At 45.6% G+C, this 22,715-nt stretch overlaps 1 protein-coding gene across 1 annotated transcript in view; it reads right to left on the reverse strand.

The window, feature by feature from the left end:
* ACOXL (acyl-CoA oxidase like) overlaps positions 1-22,715 on the reverse strand; it is a gene marked incomplete at its 5' end in the record, with an annotated part of 266,082 nt that overhangs the window by 120,004 nt on the left and 123,363 nt on the right. The window contains 1 exon segment of the mRNA XM_084774531.1: positions 17,271-17,424. Within this exon segment, the coding sequence (XP_084630657.1) occupies positions 17,271-17,424 (154 nt within the window).

Consider the following 22,715-nt stretch of genomic DNA (forward strand, 5'->3'; position numbering starts at 1 on the left):
ACAAGAGGAAAGGGGAGACCTAGACCAGCTGGTGGTTTAAAGACGGGTGGCCCAGGAGGAACAGAGAGATACAGTGTAGATGGTCACGCTTATGACAGAGAGGGAAGCTGCTTCTCTGCAAGTCAACAGAGGCCCTTCCAGGAGGGGAGTAGGGGGGATATTCAAATTTATGTTAATGTAAGAGACAGTGTGACCTCCCAGCAGACTGATCTCAATGGCCATGGGACTTAGGGAATCTAAAGATGTAACAAGTCCTGCATGGAAACAGCCCTTACCCCCAGGAAGTACTTAAAACTCCACAAAGAGGCTGTATCTAAGGGGACCACACACAGAGAAGAGGAAAGGCCTCAAGAGGTGAGGTAGAAGGAGGCTGGCAGAGGAAGGGGGCTATGTGGCATAGAAGCCTGAACGTCAAAAAGGAGACCAAGAAAAGAACTCTACCATGGAGGAGGCTGCTGCAGGCTGGAGCAGGTACGGAGCCTTTAGACTAAGTCACCAGGAACACATGGTGAACACATGGTGACTTGACAAGTGCAAGCCGGGTATCCACAGGAGAGGAGGGCAGATCAGCCTGGGACACTCGCCTCTGCCACTGCAGCAGTCTAGATACTGTTTTCAAAACCGGTCTAGTAGAAATCACCAAAAATATGCTTGAGGAATGTCTTCAAAAATATTGTGCCTTCTTCCCTCCAAGAAGATTGGGGGAGCTGTCAGTGGCAGCTCCAGCCTCGGGTGGAGTCCGGGGTGTTTGCTGTCTGGAATTCTAAACCTCAGCCCTAGGGCCTGAGCCATCCTCCTACCTCAAGGCATTGTTGGGGATGAAGAAGAGTCGTTATCTAAAAACCAAAGACTTAATTCACCAGGATGATAAGGCATCTGGGTGAGCATCTACTAGCAAACTTCAATATGATCAAAATCTGAGGTAACAGTTACAGAAGCCATTATCATAACAACAAGCTTGGGCTACTGGTTACCTTGGAGACCACACCAGATAACAGCGTGCATGCCTTTGAGATGGACCTGAAAACTGACCACACTCCATGCCACAGTGTAGGTCATGACAAGTTTTTGAAAGTCTATGCTGTGCTGGCCATGTCCTCTCACTGTGGTGGAATTGAACAGGAAAACAAATGAATAAAGAATAGTTATTATATCAACAAAACCAGTAACCAAGACAATGATTGTGTACTGGTTAGGCCTGAGCTGAAAGGCCTAGGGTTGAACCAAGACCTGTCTGCTCAGCTGCCCTGTGGTGTCGGGAAAAATGCTGAAATGCCATGTGCCCTGTGTTTTACATACACAATACTGCAGTCACACTAGCTCTATCTCATATGGTTGTTGTCAGAATTTATGTTAAGTAGTGCCAAGTGCAAAGATGGGCTCTTGACACAAAGTAAAGAGTTAACAACAGCTAAACCCATCAGGAAATTAAAAAACACTCAAGAAGCATATGAGTCAGCGAACCATGGAGGAAATGAAAATACATTTAGAATTAATAAAGTCTTCTGCATTAAACCACAGTTGATAACGTCAAAGTGGTATTTCAACAGGGAGTTGTAGCATTAAATGCATATAACAAGAGAGAAATTGAGGAAATCAATAACTCTTAAGTTAAGACCCTAGAAGAAGGTTGGGGAAGTGGTTCAGCAGGTGGAGAGAACCAGGATTCAGGTCCCCAGAGTCACATAAACGCGTGTCAGTGTGCCTGTAATCGGGTGTGATCCAAGTCTTGGATTGCGGCTGAGCTGGCACGGGTTCTGTGAATCCCAAACAGACAAGGAAGCTCAAAACAAACTGACAGACTAGTGACACCGTGAGCCCTGGGCCCGGTAAGTGTGTAAGGTGGGTAGCACTCAGTCGTAAGCCTCCACACGCATGCACACATGTGCACCCATGCACATGAGAACACATACAGGCATGTTCCCGCACACCACAAATGTACAAAAAAATCTTAATTACAAAAATTTTTAGAAAGATACTATAAGTAGGAAAATAAACTCAAGGAAGATGGAAGAAAAGACAGTAATATATATTTTTTAATCTACCCAACAGGAAAACAGATGCAGTAAAGAAAACGGAAAGAAGCTTATGCCTTAATAAGTACAAAATAAGTTTAGAGATAAGGTGAATGGGAAAAACAAATGTCAGTAGAAATGACAGAGGAGTCACGATCATAGATACATCAGGAATTAAAAGGATAAGAAGGGGCTGTGAACTTTCTTCCAGGAAAAATTAAAACTAAGAAGAAATGGAAAAAAAATAGAGAAAAAAAATTACCAAAATAGATCCAAGAAGGAGGAAGAAATCCAAGTAGCTTATAGCTGCCGAAGAAGCAAAATCATCCATCTCACATGTTCTTAGAAAGAAACCACTAGGCCTGCGTGACCCATAGCTGTCTGTGCCAGAGATTCAAGGGACAGACCACTCAATACTCAATCCCATGTGAGGTTTTCCAGATTGCGGGAGAAAAAGAGAAACACTTTGAAGTAATGTAGTGAAGGTGGCATAATATTTTTGCATGTGTACAAGTTGGTATAAATGCATGTGTACCTGTGTGTTGGCACACGTTTTAGGGGGAAGGGGTGTGTGTGTGTGTGTGTGTGTGTGTGTGTGTGTGTGTGTGTGTGTGTGCTTGGACACACATGTAGGGGTCCATAATTGACATCTCAGCCTCATATACTGAGGCAGGGCCCTTCATTTGAGCCTGGGTCTCACTGACTCAGCTAGTCTATAGGACGCCCACTGTCTGTCTCGTGGGGTCTGGGATTACAGTTGGTGTTACATCTCCCTGGCTTTATGTGGGTCCCAAGGATCCGAACTCAGAGGCTCCTTTCTGCTTGTTGAGAAAACCAGTTGTCCTCTTAGCCACCTCTTTAGCCCTGAGAGCAGTATACATTTTGATAACCAAACAAGATAAGAGCACACCAGAAAAGCGTAACACAAGCTAACCTCACTCACAGTTGCTGATGGCAAACTCAAAACAAGCATTAGCAACAGCACATTTATTCCACATGAATAGGACAGCTGAGCTGTTTTATAAGCTGCGAGTTCAAGGTTTGGAGACATTGAGAAGCCCTATTAACATAACATATGCACACATCTGTGCACATATAAACACATCTGTTTATCTACCAGGAGTGAAACAAACTATATTCATTTATTTTCTATTGCTGTGATTAAAAATGTCCTAACAAAAAACGACTTTAGGAAGAAAGGACATGGTTTGGCTTACAGCTCCAGGAGGATAGAGCCCATTGTGGCGGGAAACACATGGCGGTAGGTACAGGAAGTTGGCTGATAACATTGTGTCTGCACACAGGAAGCAGAAAGAGAGAGAGAGAGAATAGCAAGTGAGGCCATAAAGGCTCGTATCTTCCTAAACAGCACTAACAGCTGGGAGCAAGTGTTCAAGCATACGAACCTATAGGGAACAATCCATACTCAAATTATAACACAGACCTTTCTTAACAGAATAGTCTGTGCCAAATTCCCACACCTAAGCATTAAGCACACCCACGTTCAAGTCAAGAATAAAACACGAATGTGGGTACCTAACCTGCTACCATCGCACAGGAAATCATCTTCCACTTCCATGGTAAGAGACCAAGAAATAAACACAAAAAGTGTAAAGGAATAAATGAAGAAAACAATCACTTTTCACAGATGATATAATCATCATCCAAGGAAAAAAACTAGAAAACTATAAACCAATTATTAAGACAATTATGACAGTTTTATGTGGTCACTGGACACAAGATAAACATTTCTATGCATCAGTGACAAAGGGTCAATTACATATGCAGTGGAGGTTGTTGTAGAGAGTGTAACAGACGCTCTGTTTTCAGAGTTCCTGCTCTGATAGGGATATACAAGTTGTTTTTAGTGTCTTATCACAGACACAGAAAACAAGCTAGGATGCTTGGGACTAAATTCCACTTCTAAACGCAAGATGTATGCTTCACATGTGCCTCATGCGCACAGTCTAAAGGTCATTTTATACCATGTCCAGTGTGCCCGCCTTTTAGCTTCAAGTTGCCAGGGAGGTCAGGTGGGAGGTTTTTTTTTTTTTCTCCTTTGTGTTATCATATTGATACTCAAAAAGTTTTGTGTTTTGTAGCATTTCAGACTCTTGCGTTTTTGCACTACCTTGCTCAGCCTATCTATATATCCCATACCCAAAGGGAAGTCACAAATACTAGAAAGAGCAAGACCAGGCAGACCCTGAAAGATAAAAAGGCTGAATCTGGGAACATGGAGGGACAGAGAGATGCAGACTTCCAACCGTCCAGGCTCTAGGATCTCATAAGACCCAAATTCCTGCCCTCCCTACCCCCACTCCCCCTGCCCTCCTACTCACCCTCTGCTTCGACTTGCCTTTCCCCTCCCCTCCTAAGGTGTATTCTTTCTGCCGTCCTGAGTGAGTTGGTAATGAGCCTCTCTTACTTTCACCCGGAAGAATGCTAGCTCATGGGACCACCGCTCAGAAGTCAACTCGTGAAGCCTTATCACTTCCATCCCATTTGGTTCCTCCTCTTATACAGGGCAGACCCTTTTCACGAGCTACACATTATCTCAGAAGAGGAAAAAGAACGAGAAAGACAGCTCCGCGGCAGACTCCGAGTTTGGCAAGGTAGCTCAGGGCCCATGCCAGATCCGTCCTTTATCCACCCGGATGTCTGGATGCTCTCCACTCTGTGCGAAATTTATAATCACCTTGCTTTCTCCCCTAAGACGTTCGGGCTGAGATTCGTAGGGGAAGGTTGCCAATGAAATTAATCATCCTTGGATCCCTGTAGCAATTTCTCTTTCCTTTATCAGTGACACGGGTCAGTTTTACTGCCTGTTACTGCACACTCTAATTTGCCTAACAAGATGGGATCCAGTAACACAAGACTGTTGCCGAGATAACACAGAGAAGCTCACATGCAGGCATGATCCCCACCCCACCCCCACCAAGTGATTTCAAAATGACAAAATACAGCCAAGCTTGTTTTAAAAACATATATTATACTCAATAAGAACTAAGTGTGAGCCAGGCGGTGGAGCATACCTTTAATCCCAGCACTCAGGAGGCAGAGGCAGGTGGATCGCTGTGAGTTCAAGGCCAGCCTGGTCTACAAAGTTAGTCCAGGACAGCCAAGGCTATGCAGAGAAACCCTGTCTCAAAAAAAAAAAAAAAGAACTAAGTGTGAGTCACTAATTAATACAAAGAGAAAAGTTCCAGGCCTCCCAGGGTCACACTCAAAAAAGGCAAAATCCTAAGCATAGACAAGATCCTTGGGTTTGGAAGGTCTGATATTTTTATTTTTAAATTAAAAAATATACTAGCCTATGTATTTTTCTTGTTTCCACCCCTGCCCAGAGCCCTCTTCCCTGGGAACTCATCTGCCCACATGCAAGGGCCCATCTTCAGAAGGTGGCCCCACTTACAAGCGACTTTGCCGTGTGTGTGTGTGTGTGTGTGTGTGTGTGTGTGTGTGTGTGTGTGTGTTTGTCTCTCTGTGTGTACATATGTATATATGTTTGAGATGCTTTCACTGTGCAGCCCAGGCCTTGGACCTGTGCATCTTCCTGTCTCTGTTTCTCCAACCAGGATTAGAGGTGTGCATCACCACACCTGGTGGAGGTGAGGGTCTGCCTCCTTTCACTAAATCTGAGGAGCTGATGTCTTATGCCTTGGCCTCCTATCCACAGCTAAGTCACAAAACAACTAACAGTCCCTGCTCCTTGGACATCTACACAGCCCAGGTATTTGACCTTTCAGGGGCTTAGAAAACTTAAGGCAGGCAAAAATGAAAAGTTCTGGGCCAGTGAGCTGGGTCAGCAAATAAAAGATCCTGTAGCAAACTTGATGGCCTGACTTCCATCCCCAGAGCTGACTCCTGAAAGTTGTCCTCAGGTCTCCACACATATGGTGCTTGTGCTTGCACTCACATGATGTATGCGCGCGCACGCGCGCGCACACACACACACACACACACACACACACACACACAGTAGTATTTTCACTTAAAAATTAAAATTTCTTTTGAAAAGGAGTCGATTCCTCTCATCTTGAAATAATGCTGAGAAATCATTTAAATCATAAGGTAATTTTTATTGTGTTGTCTTATATACCACCACAGGCAAACTAGCTATTATCTGCCTAATTCTCAGAGTGACAGTAGAGAGGCCTAGGTTTTAATCCACAGCTCTAGGATGGTGGGATTCCTCTGGGAGAATCTCATCGCTTAAGAGAAAGGGGTTCCCGACCCCTAAACTTGAAGGCAGAGAGTTGGTGAGCAATCACAGTGAACTATAGAAAACGAAAATGATGCAGAGTCCATAGTGGCTGACAACGTTGCGAGGGGCAGCCATGATGTCAACACTTGGACATTTACTTCATTGAGCCCTGAGTAAGGGACTCCTTCCACCTGCGTCCCAGTTTCCTGAATTATGGTGAATTCCAGCAGACCTAACCCTACTACAGCAGACCTAACCCCACTACAGCAGACCTAACCCCGCTACAGCCGACCTAACCCCGCTACAGCCGACCTAAGCCTGCTACAGCAGACATAACCCTGCTACAGCAGACCCTAAGCCTGCTACAACAGACCTAACCCTACTACAGGAGACCTAACCCCGCTACAGCGGACCTAACCCTGCTACAGCCGACCTAAGCCTGCTACAGCAGACATAACCCTGCTACAGGAGACCTAACCCCACTACAGCGGACCTAACCCCGCTACAGCCGACCTAAGCCTGCTACAGCAGACATAACCCTGCTACAGGAGACCTAACCCCACTACAGCAGACCTAACCCTGCTACAGCGGTCCTAACCCCACTACAGCAGACCTAACCCTGCTACAGCAGATCTAACCCCACTACAGCAGACCTAAGCCCCACACAGATGCAGCATCAGCCAGCCGAAGTCTGAGAGCCAGAACCTTCAGCACCACTCACAACACATGACCCAGGCATCAGCCAGAATTGTTCTTGGCCCTATTTCTTATCCACAGTTTGGTCAGGAAGCCAAACAGTCTCTGTCGTCACAGATCGGAGTCAGGCTGACCTACTTGTCTGTTTTGAAAGCTGAGGATTTAAATAAATGCTGTCTATTTCATCCCAGATGATGTATCTATTGGACCCGAAAGCACAGGTGACAGTTAATGGTACTAGCCTGGGAATTGAACTCATGACCTCTGGAAGAGCAGTCAATGCTCTTAACCGCTGAGCCATCTCTCCAGCCCCCTGTTCCTGGATTTTTAAGCCTGTTTTTTAAGCTGTAGTTCTTTGGAATCTTCTGAGCCACCAGCAGGTACTCCTGGGTGCTCTCAGCCACCTGCATTCAAAGAGCTTCGGGCCCCCTTTGCAAAGTACCTGAACCCTGAGCCAAGCGTGAAGGCTCCCAGGCGAGACTGGCCAGGCTCCCTCGGGAGTGCTGTAGGCCTTCTGCTCCAGAGCTCCTGCTCATCCACATCTCTGGGCTTCCCAGAGAGCTATTCTGTTTATGTCAGGCCTTGGCTCCATTCCAGGGTTAGCTGGTGCCAGATAAGTGAGGTGGTGTTGAACGTCCCCGAGGAGTTAGCCTGAGGATGAAGTCTACTGCATAAGCCGGGGCCATGTATCACCCGCCTCTCATGTTTTAGTTTACAGTCTCAGTGTTTTCTTATGCAATCGCTGAATGTAATCACTCAGGCTTCATCCAGCTGCATTTTATCCCCGAACAGCAAACAGCAGCTTCATGTGCAACATAAAAGGCAGGGCCAAGGCCTGTTTGCTGATAACCTTATCAGGACGCTGGATCGCACAGCTCCGCAGAGACTTCGTCTTGCTCAGTTTTGCTCCATTATTTCTTTACTCTGCGTTTGCCTGCTCGGGTCTGTGTGGGATTCTGGAACACACAGAGGCGAAGTAGGACAGTGATAGGCAGAATAAGCAGGCTCCAAGGGTGGAGGTGGCGGGGGTGGGTGGGGGCATAAAATTCTGCTAGGGAGACCAGTCTCAAAGACACAGTGAACACAGGATTGGTACCTTCTGGAGCCAAGCCAGAGGCTATATGACGTGGGTATGGGCATCCAGGTGTAGTTACTCCCCCACCCTGCCCCCCGCCCCCTGCAATGTAAGGAGACTGACTGCAAGACCATTAGTTGTGTCCAAAATCCAGGCCTGTTTCTATAGATCCTGAGGCTATGGATTTAGCCGGCCCAGTCCGAAGCCTCAGCCTGAGGACCCCAGCCAGGTGGCTCCCACTTGTGTCCAATAAGGTGTGATTAAGAACAAGAAAAGAAAAGGAAAGAAGCTGAGGTTTATCAGTGTGATCTGTTCTGTCGTCCCATAAAAGGGAAAGGAGGGAGAATCAAGTATAGCTGTCCCTCGGCGGAAGGGGAATCAAGTACAGCTGTCACTGGATGTCTGTGGAGGATCAGTTCCAGAACCTCCGGGTACCCAAATCTTGGATGCTCAAGTCCTTTATATAAAATGGCATAGTTGGGCTGGAGAGATGGCTCAGCCATTAAAGGCTAAGCTCACAACCATAAATAAAATGGCATAGTGTTTATGTTTAACCTTTGCACACACCCCTGAATGTGTTAAATTATTTCCAGATTACTTCTTATAACTAATGCTATGTAAATGTTTGTTATATAATATTGATTGGAGAGTCATGATAAAAAAAAAAGTCCAAACATGCTTAGTTCAATTATAATTGCTTTCTGAATATTTGCGATCTGCAGTTGGTTAAAGCCAAGGATAAGATACAAGGGTGCAGAGGACTGGCTGTATTTACTGGATGCTTACTGGAGTCTTGGAATTTAAGAGATGGCTCAGCAGTTAAGAGCATTGGCTGCTCTTCTAGAGGACCCTGGTTCAAGTCCCAGCGCCTACATGGCAGCTCACAACTGTCTGGTCTGTAACTCAAATTCCAGTGCATCTGACTCTCTCACTCAGACATGTATGTATGACAAACATCAAATGTATATAAAAATAAATTAAGTTTTAAAAAAGAGCTGAGAAACAAAGGTCCTCTGTGGGAAGAGCCTCGACCATGAGGTTCCAAACACAGTGGCACCTCTGCCAGGATAAGATACCTTTTCCATATGTCCATAAAGGCAAAAATGTAAAACCAATGTCATGTCCGCACTCCTCTCCTGAATGAGTTTAGATAATTCAATCTCAGTGTTCGAACTGGGTAAGAGGCAATGCACAAGAACAGTCTAGGAACAGTCCTAAGAACCGGATCAACACCGACAAGCCTTAAAGAAAGAACATGGGTGACGAAGCCAGGGCCTCTGACCATGGGCCCTCCCAGAGGCAGGACCGTGAGATGTTCAATGACAGGCTCCCCACAGGGCCAGGTGAGAGACTTTCATCACATCCAAACGCGGCCAGTTTGGTTTTCCACTTACATACCAAGAGTAGAAGCCAAACTGCAGCGCACCAAAAGCAACCTTGTCTTCGTTAACTCCATTTCCTGCCCTCCCTGACTTAGAGAAGAGGTCTGGGGTGAGAAATAACCCATTTTACCTCCCTCTGAAGAAAACACCAGGAAGCTGTCTCAAAGGGGCTAATAGAAAAAGAAGGGGCTGGCCCAGTGGTGGACTTCCATTGTTTGGTCTGCAGACTCCTGGAAACTGGCTCATCTAGGTGAGCGGCCTGTCCAGGTTCATATCATTTCAAAGTCACAGATCAGATTCAAACTGCTCCCCCAACAGGGAAGGAGGACTCTGGTATTTTGTGGAGTGGAGGGTTAGCCAGCACAACCCAATTTGCATATGAGTCAGGGATATGAAGTGGGCGGGGCTTTGCTTCGAAGACTGCTGGACCACCCCTTAGTGCCAACACCTGGCTCAGCATTCTCACTGCTTCCCCGCCTTTCTGATTACTTAGGTATTGTTCAAATTCCATTTTAATCGCATGCCAGTTATAAATCGTGTGTTCTTCTGGCAGAGATCTCAGTGCTTACAATATAAAAACCGGAAATCCCAAATGCTCTAAACTCTGGAAAAGGTTTCAGATTTTAAAGTGCTTCAGAGTTCCAACCCAGTAAAGTGTATGAAAATACCCCCAAATCCAGAGGCTTATCCCAAACATGCAACACGTCTGGTCCTAAACATCCCAAACAAAGGGAACTCAGCCAGAGCACATCTTTAACTGTTCCCAATATACTTCCAAGTGCTGTTACGTGGCCATCTGTGGCCTGAGGACCTTTCAACAGCAGAGCTCTTCTCTTCCCTCCCGCCCTTTGTACTACTGCCGAGCATCTTAGGTTACGCTCGATCTCAGCTGAAAGTCTGAGGATGGAAGCTCCGTGCTTATATCTTGACCTCAGGCTACAAGGCTGTCACTTTTGTTTAAGTAATCTTCATTTTAAAGATACTTAAGCTGGGCAGAGTGGTGCACACCTGTGATCCCAGTCAGGGCTACACCATGAGACCGTTTCCAAAATGCAGGTGTGTGTGTGTGTGTGTGTGTGTGTGTATGTGTGTGTGTGTGTGTGTGTGTTTTAAATACTGAGAGAACACCTTATTTGCTTATCTACGCAGTTACTAATTTTATACTTTTCACCCTGGGATCCTCTTCTTTCTGCCCAAGAATTTCTGTTAATATTTCCTACAGCGAAAACCTGCTGATGACCAATTCTTTCAATGTTTGCAATTATGTGATGAATCTTTACCTTACTTCGGTTTTTGAAACATAATTGTGTCGGATGTACAAGTTTAGGTTGCTTTTATCCCATTCAGAACTTGAAAAATGATTTTCTACATTCTCTGCCTTGCCTTGCTCCCAGTGAGAAATACAGTGTGAGCACTGAGCACTGTTCTCTGGTGCTTCTAGGAGATTCTCTGCTCAGCTTTAAGACTTGCCCTCACAGTTGTAAAGGAGCTATCCTTGAGCCAAACTGCCGCCATCTTCCTGAGATCAGCTGAGAGCCCAGCACTATCAGGCCTGTGGGCTGTTGGCATTTCCTCAGAGAAGGATGGGAACAGCCGTAGGACCAGATATCCCAGCCATTTTCATAGAGTTCTGTCCTAATTGGATGTGGCCTGCAGTCTAGCACCAGTGCATATAGGTGGGGCTTTTTATAAATGATCTCGTCATCTGTACCAGGCAAAGACTTCTCTCTGCACTTGTTTGGAGTTAGTCATGCTCCTATCGGTAGCTTCTCCCTCATGTTCTATGACTCATCCCAATAAACTCATTGGTCCCCAGGGTGAACTGTGGTAAAATCATACTTAGGTTTGTTGTTAACAGCCTTAGGAGGAGTGGCAGATTCGTCCAGGGGAGGATTCTTAGACACACAAACACACACACACACACACACACACACACACACACACACACACACGGGCATTAAGAGGTGCCGGTGACTCTTTACAGAACCCTGCTGTAGGTCTGAGCTCTTGCTTGGTCTGCCATTCAGTCCTGTGAATTCACAGGCTTTGGTCTCCTGGGACTTTCAGCCCCACATCTTCAACAGAGGGTTCAAATGGCTCTGTCTCGGTTTCCTCTGCTTAGGCACAGCCTAGAAGCACTCTCAAGGCAGTGAACTGAGACAGTTGTAAGGCTTGTGTGGGTCAAAGCTCATTGACTCTTGCCTGATGTTCAGTGCCTTGCAAACAGCTCAGTGGATATGGATTGACCTTTTGTTGCTATTTAGGTCATGAAAGTAAATCTGTTGCCTGTTACCCAAACACAGCTAGAAATGCCCCAATTACTGGGACTAAAGTCTCTGAGCCTCCCAATACCACACGCAGTACACAGAACCTGCTTCACACTATCTTTTGAACAAGGATATGTGCCCTAGGGTCACTGTCTAACAGGGAGTGTATCCTTACTTCACACTTACCCTTAGCCACTTGGGTTGTGATGGTTCACGTGAACTTGAGCTATGACAATTCCAGATAGCATGGACTACTTCAATAAACTCGGAAAACATTCTCTTTCTTTGTATGAAAGCCATGCATTGTGGGCTTTGCCCACACACACATACACACACACACACACACACACACACAATCAACACTGCTGCAAAGGCGGAGTTAGTTAGAGAAATGAAAACCTGGAAGCAGAGGTTAGAAATGACTTAGTTTCCAAGTTCCACTTCTGCTTGTGCCCTCCATTCATCAACTTCATTGAGAAGGTTCTTTAAGCAGCAAAATAGTGCTCTCCCAAAACGTAACCCATCACTCAAAAACAAACAAACAAACAACAACAAAAAAACAAAAAAAAACCCAAGAACTGACCAAAACAACCCACCTAAGACCTAAGCATTTCCCAGCCGTTATGTAATTAAAGCAGCCACAGTGTGTTAAGGAAGAATCCATTTGTACATCTGTAGGCAAAAGGAGTCTGAGGATTGCAAGGCTCCCACAGGGATATTCAAGAGCAGCCGTAGTAGTGAGGTGTGGAAGTCCAGGCGGGTAGGGAAAGACGCTTACTATGTTGTTCCGGCTCTCAACAGATTATTAAGGGCCATAATTCTTTCTCGTCTTCAAATACAAAATCTCAAGTAGGGAAGGGAAAAATAGAAACAATCCAGTCACAGAATGGTTCCCACAGCCTGGACCAGACAATGCATCCTCCAACACTGTAGCTTCTGAATGCATCTCACAGCTACCTAGAGTAAGATTCAGGTTTCATCAGAAAGCCAAGCCTGGCTGTGTTTTGAAAACAGCAAAACATAGAAGGTCATGAAGTCAAAGTAATGCATGGTGACATGCATTTCTTAAAATAAAAAGAAATTACCAAAACACATCAGGATAGGAAGGCCAGTGCTATTACATGAAATTTTCTAATTTTTAAGAAATTTCTGTATTACAATGAAAACTGTATTTTATCCGAGGTCATGATGAAGAGAACTTGAAAGCCACTGGTCTAGAAACTACTAAGCTTCAGGGTTTGGTGGCTGGTAGGAGTAGAATTAGGTACAACCTTGGTACATGGTGTCAATGTTATTTAAATGTGTTATCCCAAGAAAACAGAATTAAAAAAAAACAGTGTCAAAGGTAGGTCAATATACCATTACATAATAAGCTGTTACATAACAGAAGGCTGGTTAGTTAAATTATGTTATACACACATCCTAAGTGGCACCAGACATTAAAACTGCTGTGAGATCTAAAGCACCATCCTTGCTGTCTCGTGGGCAAGAGGGGAGCATATAAAACTTAAACGCACACAATGCGCAGAACGTGGCTCAGAAACTAGTGACTGCTTAGAAGCACAGGTGCCATAAATCTACTTCCTTCTTTGTGCTTTCTATGTTTTCAAACCCTTGTACAGTGGGTATGCATTGCTTTTGTAATTGGAAAAAAAAATAGCATAATACATGTGGTTTTAAAATGGCCTCACTGAGGAAATAAGCTGCCCTCCCTAAGTGACACTAGGTAATAGTGACAAACATGAGAGCCAGCAGTTAAGAGGGGTGCCTCACATAGGTTAGGAGGACTGCTTGTGGGGTAAGAAGAGACAAAAACTAGTTCCAGATAGGTTCACAGCATAGCACATTGTATGATTTCTTCTCCCTGTCTCCAGTGTCCTGCCTTCATACTAGACATTTGTCATGTACCCAAAATGAGCTGCCAAAGGCATTCTTGCTTTGAGTATGACTAACGTAAGGCCAAGGCTGGGGTTTTCTCTGTAAGGTTAATGATGACTCGGTTAGTACAGTGTTTGCTGCCCAGGCGTAAGGACCTGAGTTCTAATCTCTATCACCCATGCAGAAAGCTGTGTGTGGTGACATGCACCTGCAACCCCAGCCCTGGAGAGGTGAGGTAGGTGGGTTTCTGAAGCTCACTGGCCAGCCCATCTACCAAATCAGTGACCTCCATGTCCAGAGAGAGATCCAGTCTCCTGAAATAATGTAGGACAGGCCTTGGTGGCAAGACATAGAGGAATGAAGCCAGAACTGAACTAGAAGCCCCCTTTCTGCTGGCTAGCATACCTACTGGCAGCTGGAAAGTGCTGGAAAGTGCTGGAAGGTGCTGGAGGAGAAAAGTCATTAACAGCCCTATACAGCTGGGACCCTTTCAAGCCATAATACCAGCCTGCAATGCAAAATACAGTCACTGGAGCAACAGTGGCACGACTGTTAAGGTGATAAATGGCGGATACCTGAAGGGATTTAAGGTCATAGAAGAGAATTCATGTTTGGTACTTTAAACCTGTTCAAAACTCATGCATAGAGAGGCCATAGGGCCTGGGGGGCGGGGAAGGACTCACTACTGTTGTTTTCATAATTTGACATCACATAATACTGTCTTCTAAATATTTACGTTTATTCTTATGGATATACGCTACCCTAAGCCTGGCTTAGAGAAGCTTCTCTGCCGTGAAACAGACTCATGGCTGCTCTAGCCATGGTTAATGAGCACTCAGCCCTAAACAAGACATTTATATCATTTACTCGGGCTCAGGGTATATCCAGGAGAGGCGGTAGACAGAATAGAAGAGTCAGACAATAGAAAGAAGGGGGCTAAAAACTCACTGTTGTCTGAACGTGACACAGAATTCATGAACCGACAGCAGCTGAGATGACCTGCCCTGGGCCTGAACAAGGCTGGACTTTTCAGTAGTCTTCCATAGACGGGGAAGGGTCAGAGGCCCTACCCCTCTAGGGGGCTGTTGATGAATGTCGGAGAAGGAGAAAACGTTGCCTTCAGCTGTGTAACCCACTGGGCTTCAAAGGATAGTTCTGCAACCACAGCTATACAGGAAGCCTTAGCTAAACTCAGTGGGCCACAAAAGATGTAAATGCAGAAAAGAGATTTGTAGGAAAGAGGAAGAGTGAGCAGTAGTAGGAGGGAGATAAAAGATGGCAGGGGTAAGAGCAGGATGCATCATAGCCATACTGAAAATTGTCAAAAAGTAAATTTCATTAATTAACCAAAGGTGTGAGTAGGGATGGAAGATGACCAACATCAGCCACTAGCGTCTACATGCACACACATGAACAAGCACACATACTTCAACACTTTTTTTAAGCATCTGAAGTAAAATAACAACACATAAGAACGTGAAGAGGGACAAGTTTTATGAATTAAAATCTCAAGTCCTAAGAACGAGAACAAATGGATCCACAGGACATCCACTCACTCCGTTCATCATTCACTCTCCTCTGCCCATCAGCCCATTTGTCCACCCGCCTAGCAGTTGGTCACTGCTTAGTCTTTAGCCATTTTCTGTGTGCTGTACACTCTAGTCAGCCTTAGGACAGAGGGATCTGAGGAAGAGCTTGGCCCCAGCTCCCATTGTTATACAGTCCAATAGCAATGCTCCCTTCACAAATGAGCAGTCAGTGAGAACAGCTGAGACTGCTGAGGCTTTGCCGCATCTGGGGCCATGTGCTGAGGCTCCGTCTGTGGATACAGCCTGCTGGGCACATCGGTGCCCTGGAGGGCCACACACACTGTGCACAGGACTCATTCATCGATTCTTTCCCCCTCTGATTGATACCTATTCCCGTGTCCTTGGTTATGTCCCACCCCACCTTCATCCTGTGTGCCACTGATACAATAAGAAATGCACATTTGGTTTGTTTTCTCCCCTGTCCTGGCACAGAGCTCCTGGTGTAATAAGTGTATATTGGTTCTCTAGCCCCGGCTCAACGCACAGGTCTCTTAAAACAGTTGTAATTTCCTGAATAGTGGGATGCTTGGCACACCCTTTGTCCTAATGTTTGATCTTTGACCCTGGTTCCTAAATTCCATGGGGTTTCCTGGCTGTTGAAGGCATCCTTTGTCTTCATGAGCTAACTCCCAAATGGGCTCCTTAGACAACTTCAGAGTGGGGGTCAGGAACCAGAAAGACCAAGCCGTGCTTAGAAGCTAAAAACTTTGTGTTACTGTCACAATCAATGCTCATCGCTGAGTTACAGATGCATAATGCTACAACCAAGACACACACACAACATACACGCACATACATATGTGCACACACATATTTGCATTTATGCCCACATGCATGCACACATACACACATGCATGCACACACACATGCATGCACACATATACACTTGCACACATACACACACATTCATGCACTGTTTTGAGTTCATTTTCACACTGATTTTGTCAAAACACAAGGAGGAGACTTAAAGTTCTGCTCATCTCTCAGAATTCTTGGAGAACCTGATGCAGATCCCATCCTGTTATGTAAATATTTCTCTAAGCGGAAGCACTCCTTCCTGGAGAGAGAAGACTCATGAGACCCAGGAGCTCTGACCCTGCAAGTCCCAGGCAGCTAACCAAAGTTACACAATTCACAAGGTCCTGCCCCAAAGTTATAAAAGTAAAAAGCAGTTGCTGGAGAAAGAAGCCTTTTGCTGAGGGGTCACAACTTCCATGAATTGTCACTCACACCTGGGGAATGAAGGGGGTAGGGGGAGGAGGAAGAGGGATGTGGAGGAATACACCAAGACATAAGCAAGGGTTGCAATTAGGAAGAATTTTATAAAGAATAGACATCACTGTGAGGCTAGGGAGATGTGTAGGCATGAAGACTTGAGTTCAAATCCCAGAACTCACATAAACACCAGGCATGTTATCATGCATCCATAATCCAGTAGTTAACTTTTCAGTTATGTGAATGCCTTAGTGTCACCCATGCTCCTGTAAGTAACTGCTGTAAACCTACTCACTGGTTCACAGAGCTGGACTTGGCAGAATCTTTTTTTTTTTTTTTTTTTTTTTTGGTCTGCCATCCATACCCTATCTGGGACGGACAGATCCCAGAAAAATCAACACAATACAGCTATTCTCTGGGACCCCTCAACTCCCGGAAACTCACATCATACTGTCTCATCCCTAATTTCCCTCACTGCACAGCACAGGCTGTGGAGACACTGCAGCCTATAAATGCCCTGCCTCTGCCTTCTTCCCAGAGCCGGAAACTCTCGGAGTCATTTCCTGTGTTCTCCCCCATGACACCAGTCCCAGAGCAGAGCTTTGATCATCTGAGTCTTAGGCCATTTCCTATCCTGTCAACCACAACCTTCAAGTTCAATGACATTCACCAGGAAACTTCATGGTCAGCCACTGCATGCCAACCATGTCACCAACATGGTCCACACCAGTCCTTGCAACACCAGATAAGGGGACAAGCACAGGTCACAGGCTAATATTAAGTATCCAGAGTGTGGGGATAGTGACAGTGCCCTTAAGATTCAAAGACTGGCTTTGCCCAACACATCCTGCCCCCACCCCACACCCCACCCCCACACATATACTGTGCAAAAAAACCCTGTAGATCCCGTGAGCAGAGATCAGGCCAGCTCAGCTTAGCGCCTCACCATGCCCCTGGTGCACTCGCGGCAGTCCTTTAGGCAGCTCACAGTCTCCCAGGTACTACAGGCCTTCAGTCTGGCCATCAGCGACTGTAGCGAGCATCTATTGAAGAGCGCCTTCCCCTGGAAGATGTCTTCATCCAGGATGTAGCCTGCATGCCTGTGAGACAAAGTAGCGAGATGTGCGGTGGCTGCAGTAGTGTGTCTAACCCACGTGGAAGAAGCGCGCATGAGCCCCAGTTACTACCCAAGATACCCTTCAAAACTGTCACCCTCTACCACTAAGCCTGCCACCACCAGTTTCCACAACATCATTTGCCCACTGCAAAGGCTTTCCTTCACTTTCTGCCCAAGTTTGCCTCTCTACAGGCAAGTCCTAGGCCCCAGTGCTAACACTGGCCTCTGCCATTGCACCACGCTGATCTCTCTTCCTCTCTGCCTATGCATAGGGTTGCAGCGACTGTGCTACTAGTCTAGGCTATGGCGAGGGTCTGCGGATTGAAAAGACGACACAACAATGGGTCATTCATGCTGAGAGAATGCTGTTTATCGGGAGTAACAGAGCTGCTTATATAGCGGAGGGACCAGCATTTGAACAGCACTGTGGAAAGTCCCCAGGAGGGAGCAAACCAAAGGCCAAATCATGAGACTCAAAACAAGAAAATGAAGGCAACCAGTGGAGCACAATGTTTCAACTGGAGACAAAAACAAGTAATGTTTCAACTGCAGACAAAAATAAGCTGCAGTTGCCTGCATAGGGTCATGTACCACGTTATTTTCTTCAACCTTACTATACAAAAAGTTTTGCGTACCTTGTGAGTTTGCCAGTTTTTAAAGTTCCCCTCTACTGGAAATTGTGGAATGGACTGTACAGTAAGTAGGACAATGGTCCCCAAAGAAAGGCATATTCCTACCTCTGCTATGTCGTCTCCTGTGGCAAAGGGGACTTGAGAGATGTGATTGAATTAGAGACCTGAGGTATATAGCTGGGCTAATGTGAACAGAAGTGTCTGTGTGTGAGAGGGAAGAGGAGAGAGGGAAGAATCAAAGTGACACAGCACTAGGAAGCAAGCGGCCATTGCTGGCCTTGAAGATGACCAGAGGGGACAAAGCCATCAATGAGGCAGCCCTGAGCAGCTGTAAAAAGGGCCAAGGATTCGGGTTCTCCCTAGATCCTTCCAAAGGAAGGTTGGCTGTATGATTCCATGATTTCAAGCATGTCCAACTCCCAGGACTGTAAGGTCAAAACTTTGTGTTGTTTTATGCCACCAAGACTGTGGAAGTTGTGTCTTCCACAGTCTGACTTAAGTGTGGTCAACTAGGATCTGAAAATATTCAATGGAATATTCAAAAAAAAATAAAGTTCATAAGTACACAGATCTGGACAGCATCGTAAAACCTCCCAGAATCTCACTGTACCCTATCTGCAACCCAAATGACCCCCCACATATCGACATCGCACCGTTACCCAATTGACTGCTGTCCTGTCAAGTGCGTGTACCCAGGTAACCTTTGCATGCCACGCCTGTATCACTCATCTCACTGGCTCACCTGACAGGCACTGCCTCAACTCACATCATGAGAATGGCAGCTGCCATACGATCAGTTATTTTGAAAAACTGATCACATCCATAGAAAATCTTTACAATACAGAGTTACAAATTACACGTTTTATTATTAGTTACTGTGGTTAACTCCTTACCTAACTTTAAAAGTTATATAAATGTATTCTAGGTATGTATGGAAAAATAGCCTATATAGGGTTTGATATCACTCGTGACTCTTGGCATCCACTGGGCACTGGAATGGATTCCCAGAGACAGGAACCACTGTAGTTAGAGCAGGAGCCGGAAGCTAATGTGGATTATGAACAATCCTTTCTTTAGAATGTTCTCCCCCAGTTTCTTTTGTTTTCCAGCCGTCTGTGGCTATGACTACTCTACAACGTCGTGTTTGCAGGCCTTCTGCTCTGTGTCCTCTCACACCTTCAACTCTTATTTTCTTGCTGTATTTCAAAATGACATAGAGAAGGCCAGGTCTTTGTCAGTCTCTTCTTTGAATACTTTCACTGTGGTCTCATCTTCAGTTTCTTTTAAAACAAGTGATTGCATATCTTATGCTCAATGTAAGGGCTTTGCTGAATTCTCTATATTCATCCACACTTTAGGACACTGAAGAGGCCCTAGGTATGGGTGTTAAAGTCAGGGTGGCCAACATGGAGGCTGTGGAACAGTCACCTCAGGATCTAAATAAAGCTCATTGGAAGTTTCCAGACTGGTACCTCGAAGTATGGTCACACGGCATCCTGGCACCCCTATCCACTTTGGGATGTTAACTGGTGTTGTCATTATTCATTAACCTTTAATGCTCAGAAGGGAACCTAGACACCCACTACTAACATTGAAGCTACGTTCTAGTTTGCTTTCTGTTGCTGGGATAAACACCAACACCAAAAGTAACTTGGGGATGGAAGGGTTTTCTTGGCTCCATCGCTGAGTGGATCAGAGCAGGAACTCGAAGCAGAAACCTGGAGCAGAAAAGCCACAGTGAAGCTGCGTACTGGCTCGTTCCTGCTCATGCTCAGCCGGCTTCATTATATAATGTAGGACCACCTGAGCGGGAATGACACCCCCCACAGTGGGCTGGGCACCTCCACACTCACAGTCATCACAGCGCCGCACGGGACAGTCTGATCTGGGCAACTAACCACATGCACTACATTATTTTTAGCGATTATTCTTGGGCTTAAAATATTGACTTTGACTATCCCACTTCCCTCAGATCATGTTATGTCGCTGTGTAGCCGACGCAGGAGTGTTTCCCCCATATCACGCACTTCCACTTCATTTCCCCATCCACTGTTTATATACGAAGACAGAGATAGAGATAACACCCACAGCCTCCCTACGCGGTACAAGTTTCATCACTGTTTTCATCTTAAAGCTTTTTCCTATCAACATTACTGAGGAATAACTTAGTGTTCATCCAAAGCATTCATACCTTTTAAAGGGAGTTGATGGCTGCACAGCCTCACGAGACCATCAAGCCATAACACACTTTCAACAGAACCCCAAAATTACCTTCACACAGCTCTGCACTCTATCCTCCCCCCAGCCCCAGCCCAAGGTCACAGAGGACAAGCTCTTTGCCACTCATCATAGACACTTGCAGGAGGACTGTACAGCATGGGTTGTGCCTTCCTTATTTCAATTAGTGTATTGTTGTGAGATTCATTCTTGTTACAGAGCTTATTAATCACTGTCATTTTTCTCCTAACAACTAGCATTTCATTTTACAGGATACATACACTAACCTTCAGCTGTGTATTTGCTTGTTGATGAACACTTCCTTTACTTCCTTCTTGGAACTATTCCAGATAAAAATTGCTTTGAAAATTTATGTGTACGTCTTAAAGGAGGCACATGACTTCTTTTCTCTCAGGTAAAGATGTGATAAAATGGCTGGCTAGTGTTGGGAGCAGAGGCAAGTGATCCCCAGGGCATACTGGCCAGACAGCCTAGTTTGAATCCCCAGTACTCATGGTAAAAAGTAAAACATAGCATGGGCATGTGTGCCTGCAACCCCAGTGTTGCGGGAACAGAGGCAAGCAGATCCCTAGAGCTTACTGGCCAGCCTGCCAAGCCCAAACAGAGAGCTTCCTGCTCAATGGGAGACTTTGTTTCAAGTAATTAAAATGGATAGGCAGAAGAAGTCACCCAATGTGCTCCTCTGGCCTCTGCATTTGAACAGACAGACAGACAGAAACACACACACACACACACACACACACACACACACACACACACACACACACACACTGAACAAACCTCTGCTCTGTTGAGTTATCTTGAGATGTCAAATGAGACAGTACATGAGAAACTTTTAGACAGGGCTTGGTACACTATAAGCGCTTGAACATGCATTAGCAGTTATCTGAAATGTACCCTCACAGGTGCTGAGTGGAAAAACTTCTCTAGAGAATGACTAAATCCAGCTGAAAGACACGTACACGAGTGCTCCTATACCTCTACCTCCACCCCTGGTCTGGAACCCAGCCTGGACTGCTTGAGATGCCCATTTGGCCAGGAGTAAATAAGAGGCAGACCCAAACAATCCCCTGAGCTGGTGCACTACAAATAACATTTTTTTTTTTACAAAGATGTTAGTTACTTTCTAAGCTAAGAGATTTCTTTCCATATAAAATCTCACTAGATGGTTCCAAAGGGAGGTGCCAGTCACCAGCATCCCTGGCCAGGAACTGCTGAACTTCACAACATGAAATCTCTGCTTCACAGACTACCGGGATGGATTAGATGCAAAACTCGAACCAACAGCTTGGCCAAATGTGATGTCATTGAACAAGGTAACATCATCCCTTTAGTTGAATTAACCTATGCAGAGCCAGGCACTATGAGATATGAAGATGCCAAATTAAAGACCCATAATTTCTATGCTCATGGAACTCAAGCCCTGGACCAAGCATAGTGGTGCAATGATAAAGTGAACTAAACCACTCCTTCCTCTAGGAAGTGGCTTGGAAAAGCTTTGTCTAAGATGATGACCATTCTAATGTAGGAGAGCAGGCGTGCGAGTGTGCACGGAGATGCAGTACGTGCAGGAAGTGTGTATACAGGAGGCCTGGTGGGAGGAATATGAGCTCAGTGACTGAGCTCAGAGTCCAGTGGTAGACGCGACAGAGGGGAGACATGGACAGATGGGCAGGGCCTGGGCCAGTGAGAAGGCTCTCCAAGGCCGTGCAAGTGAGCTTTGGCTTCATCTGGGCAGAAGATGCCTGAGGGTCCCTCAGACTTCATTTTAGACGAGAGGCTGCTGGAAGTGGATGGTAAGAGAGCGGAGCTAAGGAGGGTCAGATAAGACGACAGGGGAAGAAACCAAACTGTCAGGAGGTGGGAATTGGCAGGCTAGCCGAACAGAAGGTTCGAGGATTCTGTACCACGTTTTCTCTATCTACTCTCCAGCTAATATACAGTAATACTGACTCCATAGTTATGAATGATGATGAAACCAAACATGGATTCTCAGATGAAGACGAGAAAATTTTAAGGACCTTCGAGGGCCACGGCCACAACAACCAACATGTACTGAGCACCCCATGCTTTACTCTAAAGCACATCCAAATCTTCACCCGTTTCATCTTTACCAAAAAACCTCCGAGGTTGGGTTTTATTATTACTATTTTACATATGGAGAAAACTGAGACAGAATTCCAAAGTCACACAAGTAGCAAATGGTGGGATCAAGTTACATAACCCAAGAAAACCCATCCCACCTCACGTCTGCTACCTGCCTTTCCACTGTGTAGTCTGATTGCTTGTGTCTCTGTCACAGAGCACTGGAGGAAAGGTAAAGCCAGCTGACCCTGGCTGCAGAGTTGTGTTTCCTGCTTTCTAAAGATCCGGCCCACCCCTGACTCCTGTTCAACAACACAGC

Source organism: Acomys minous (assembly GCF_964271855.1).
Source record: "Acomys minous genome assembly, chromosome: 3".
NCBI classification, from domain to species: domain Eukaryota; kingdom Metazoa; phylum Chordata; class Mammalia; order Rodentia; family Muridae; genus Acomys; species Acomys minous.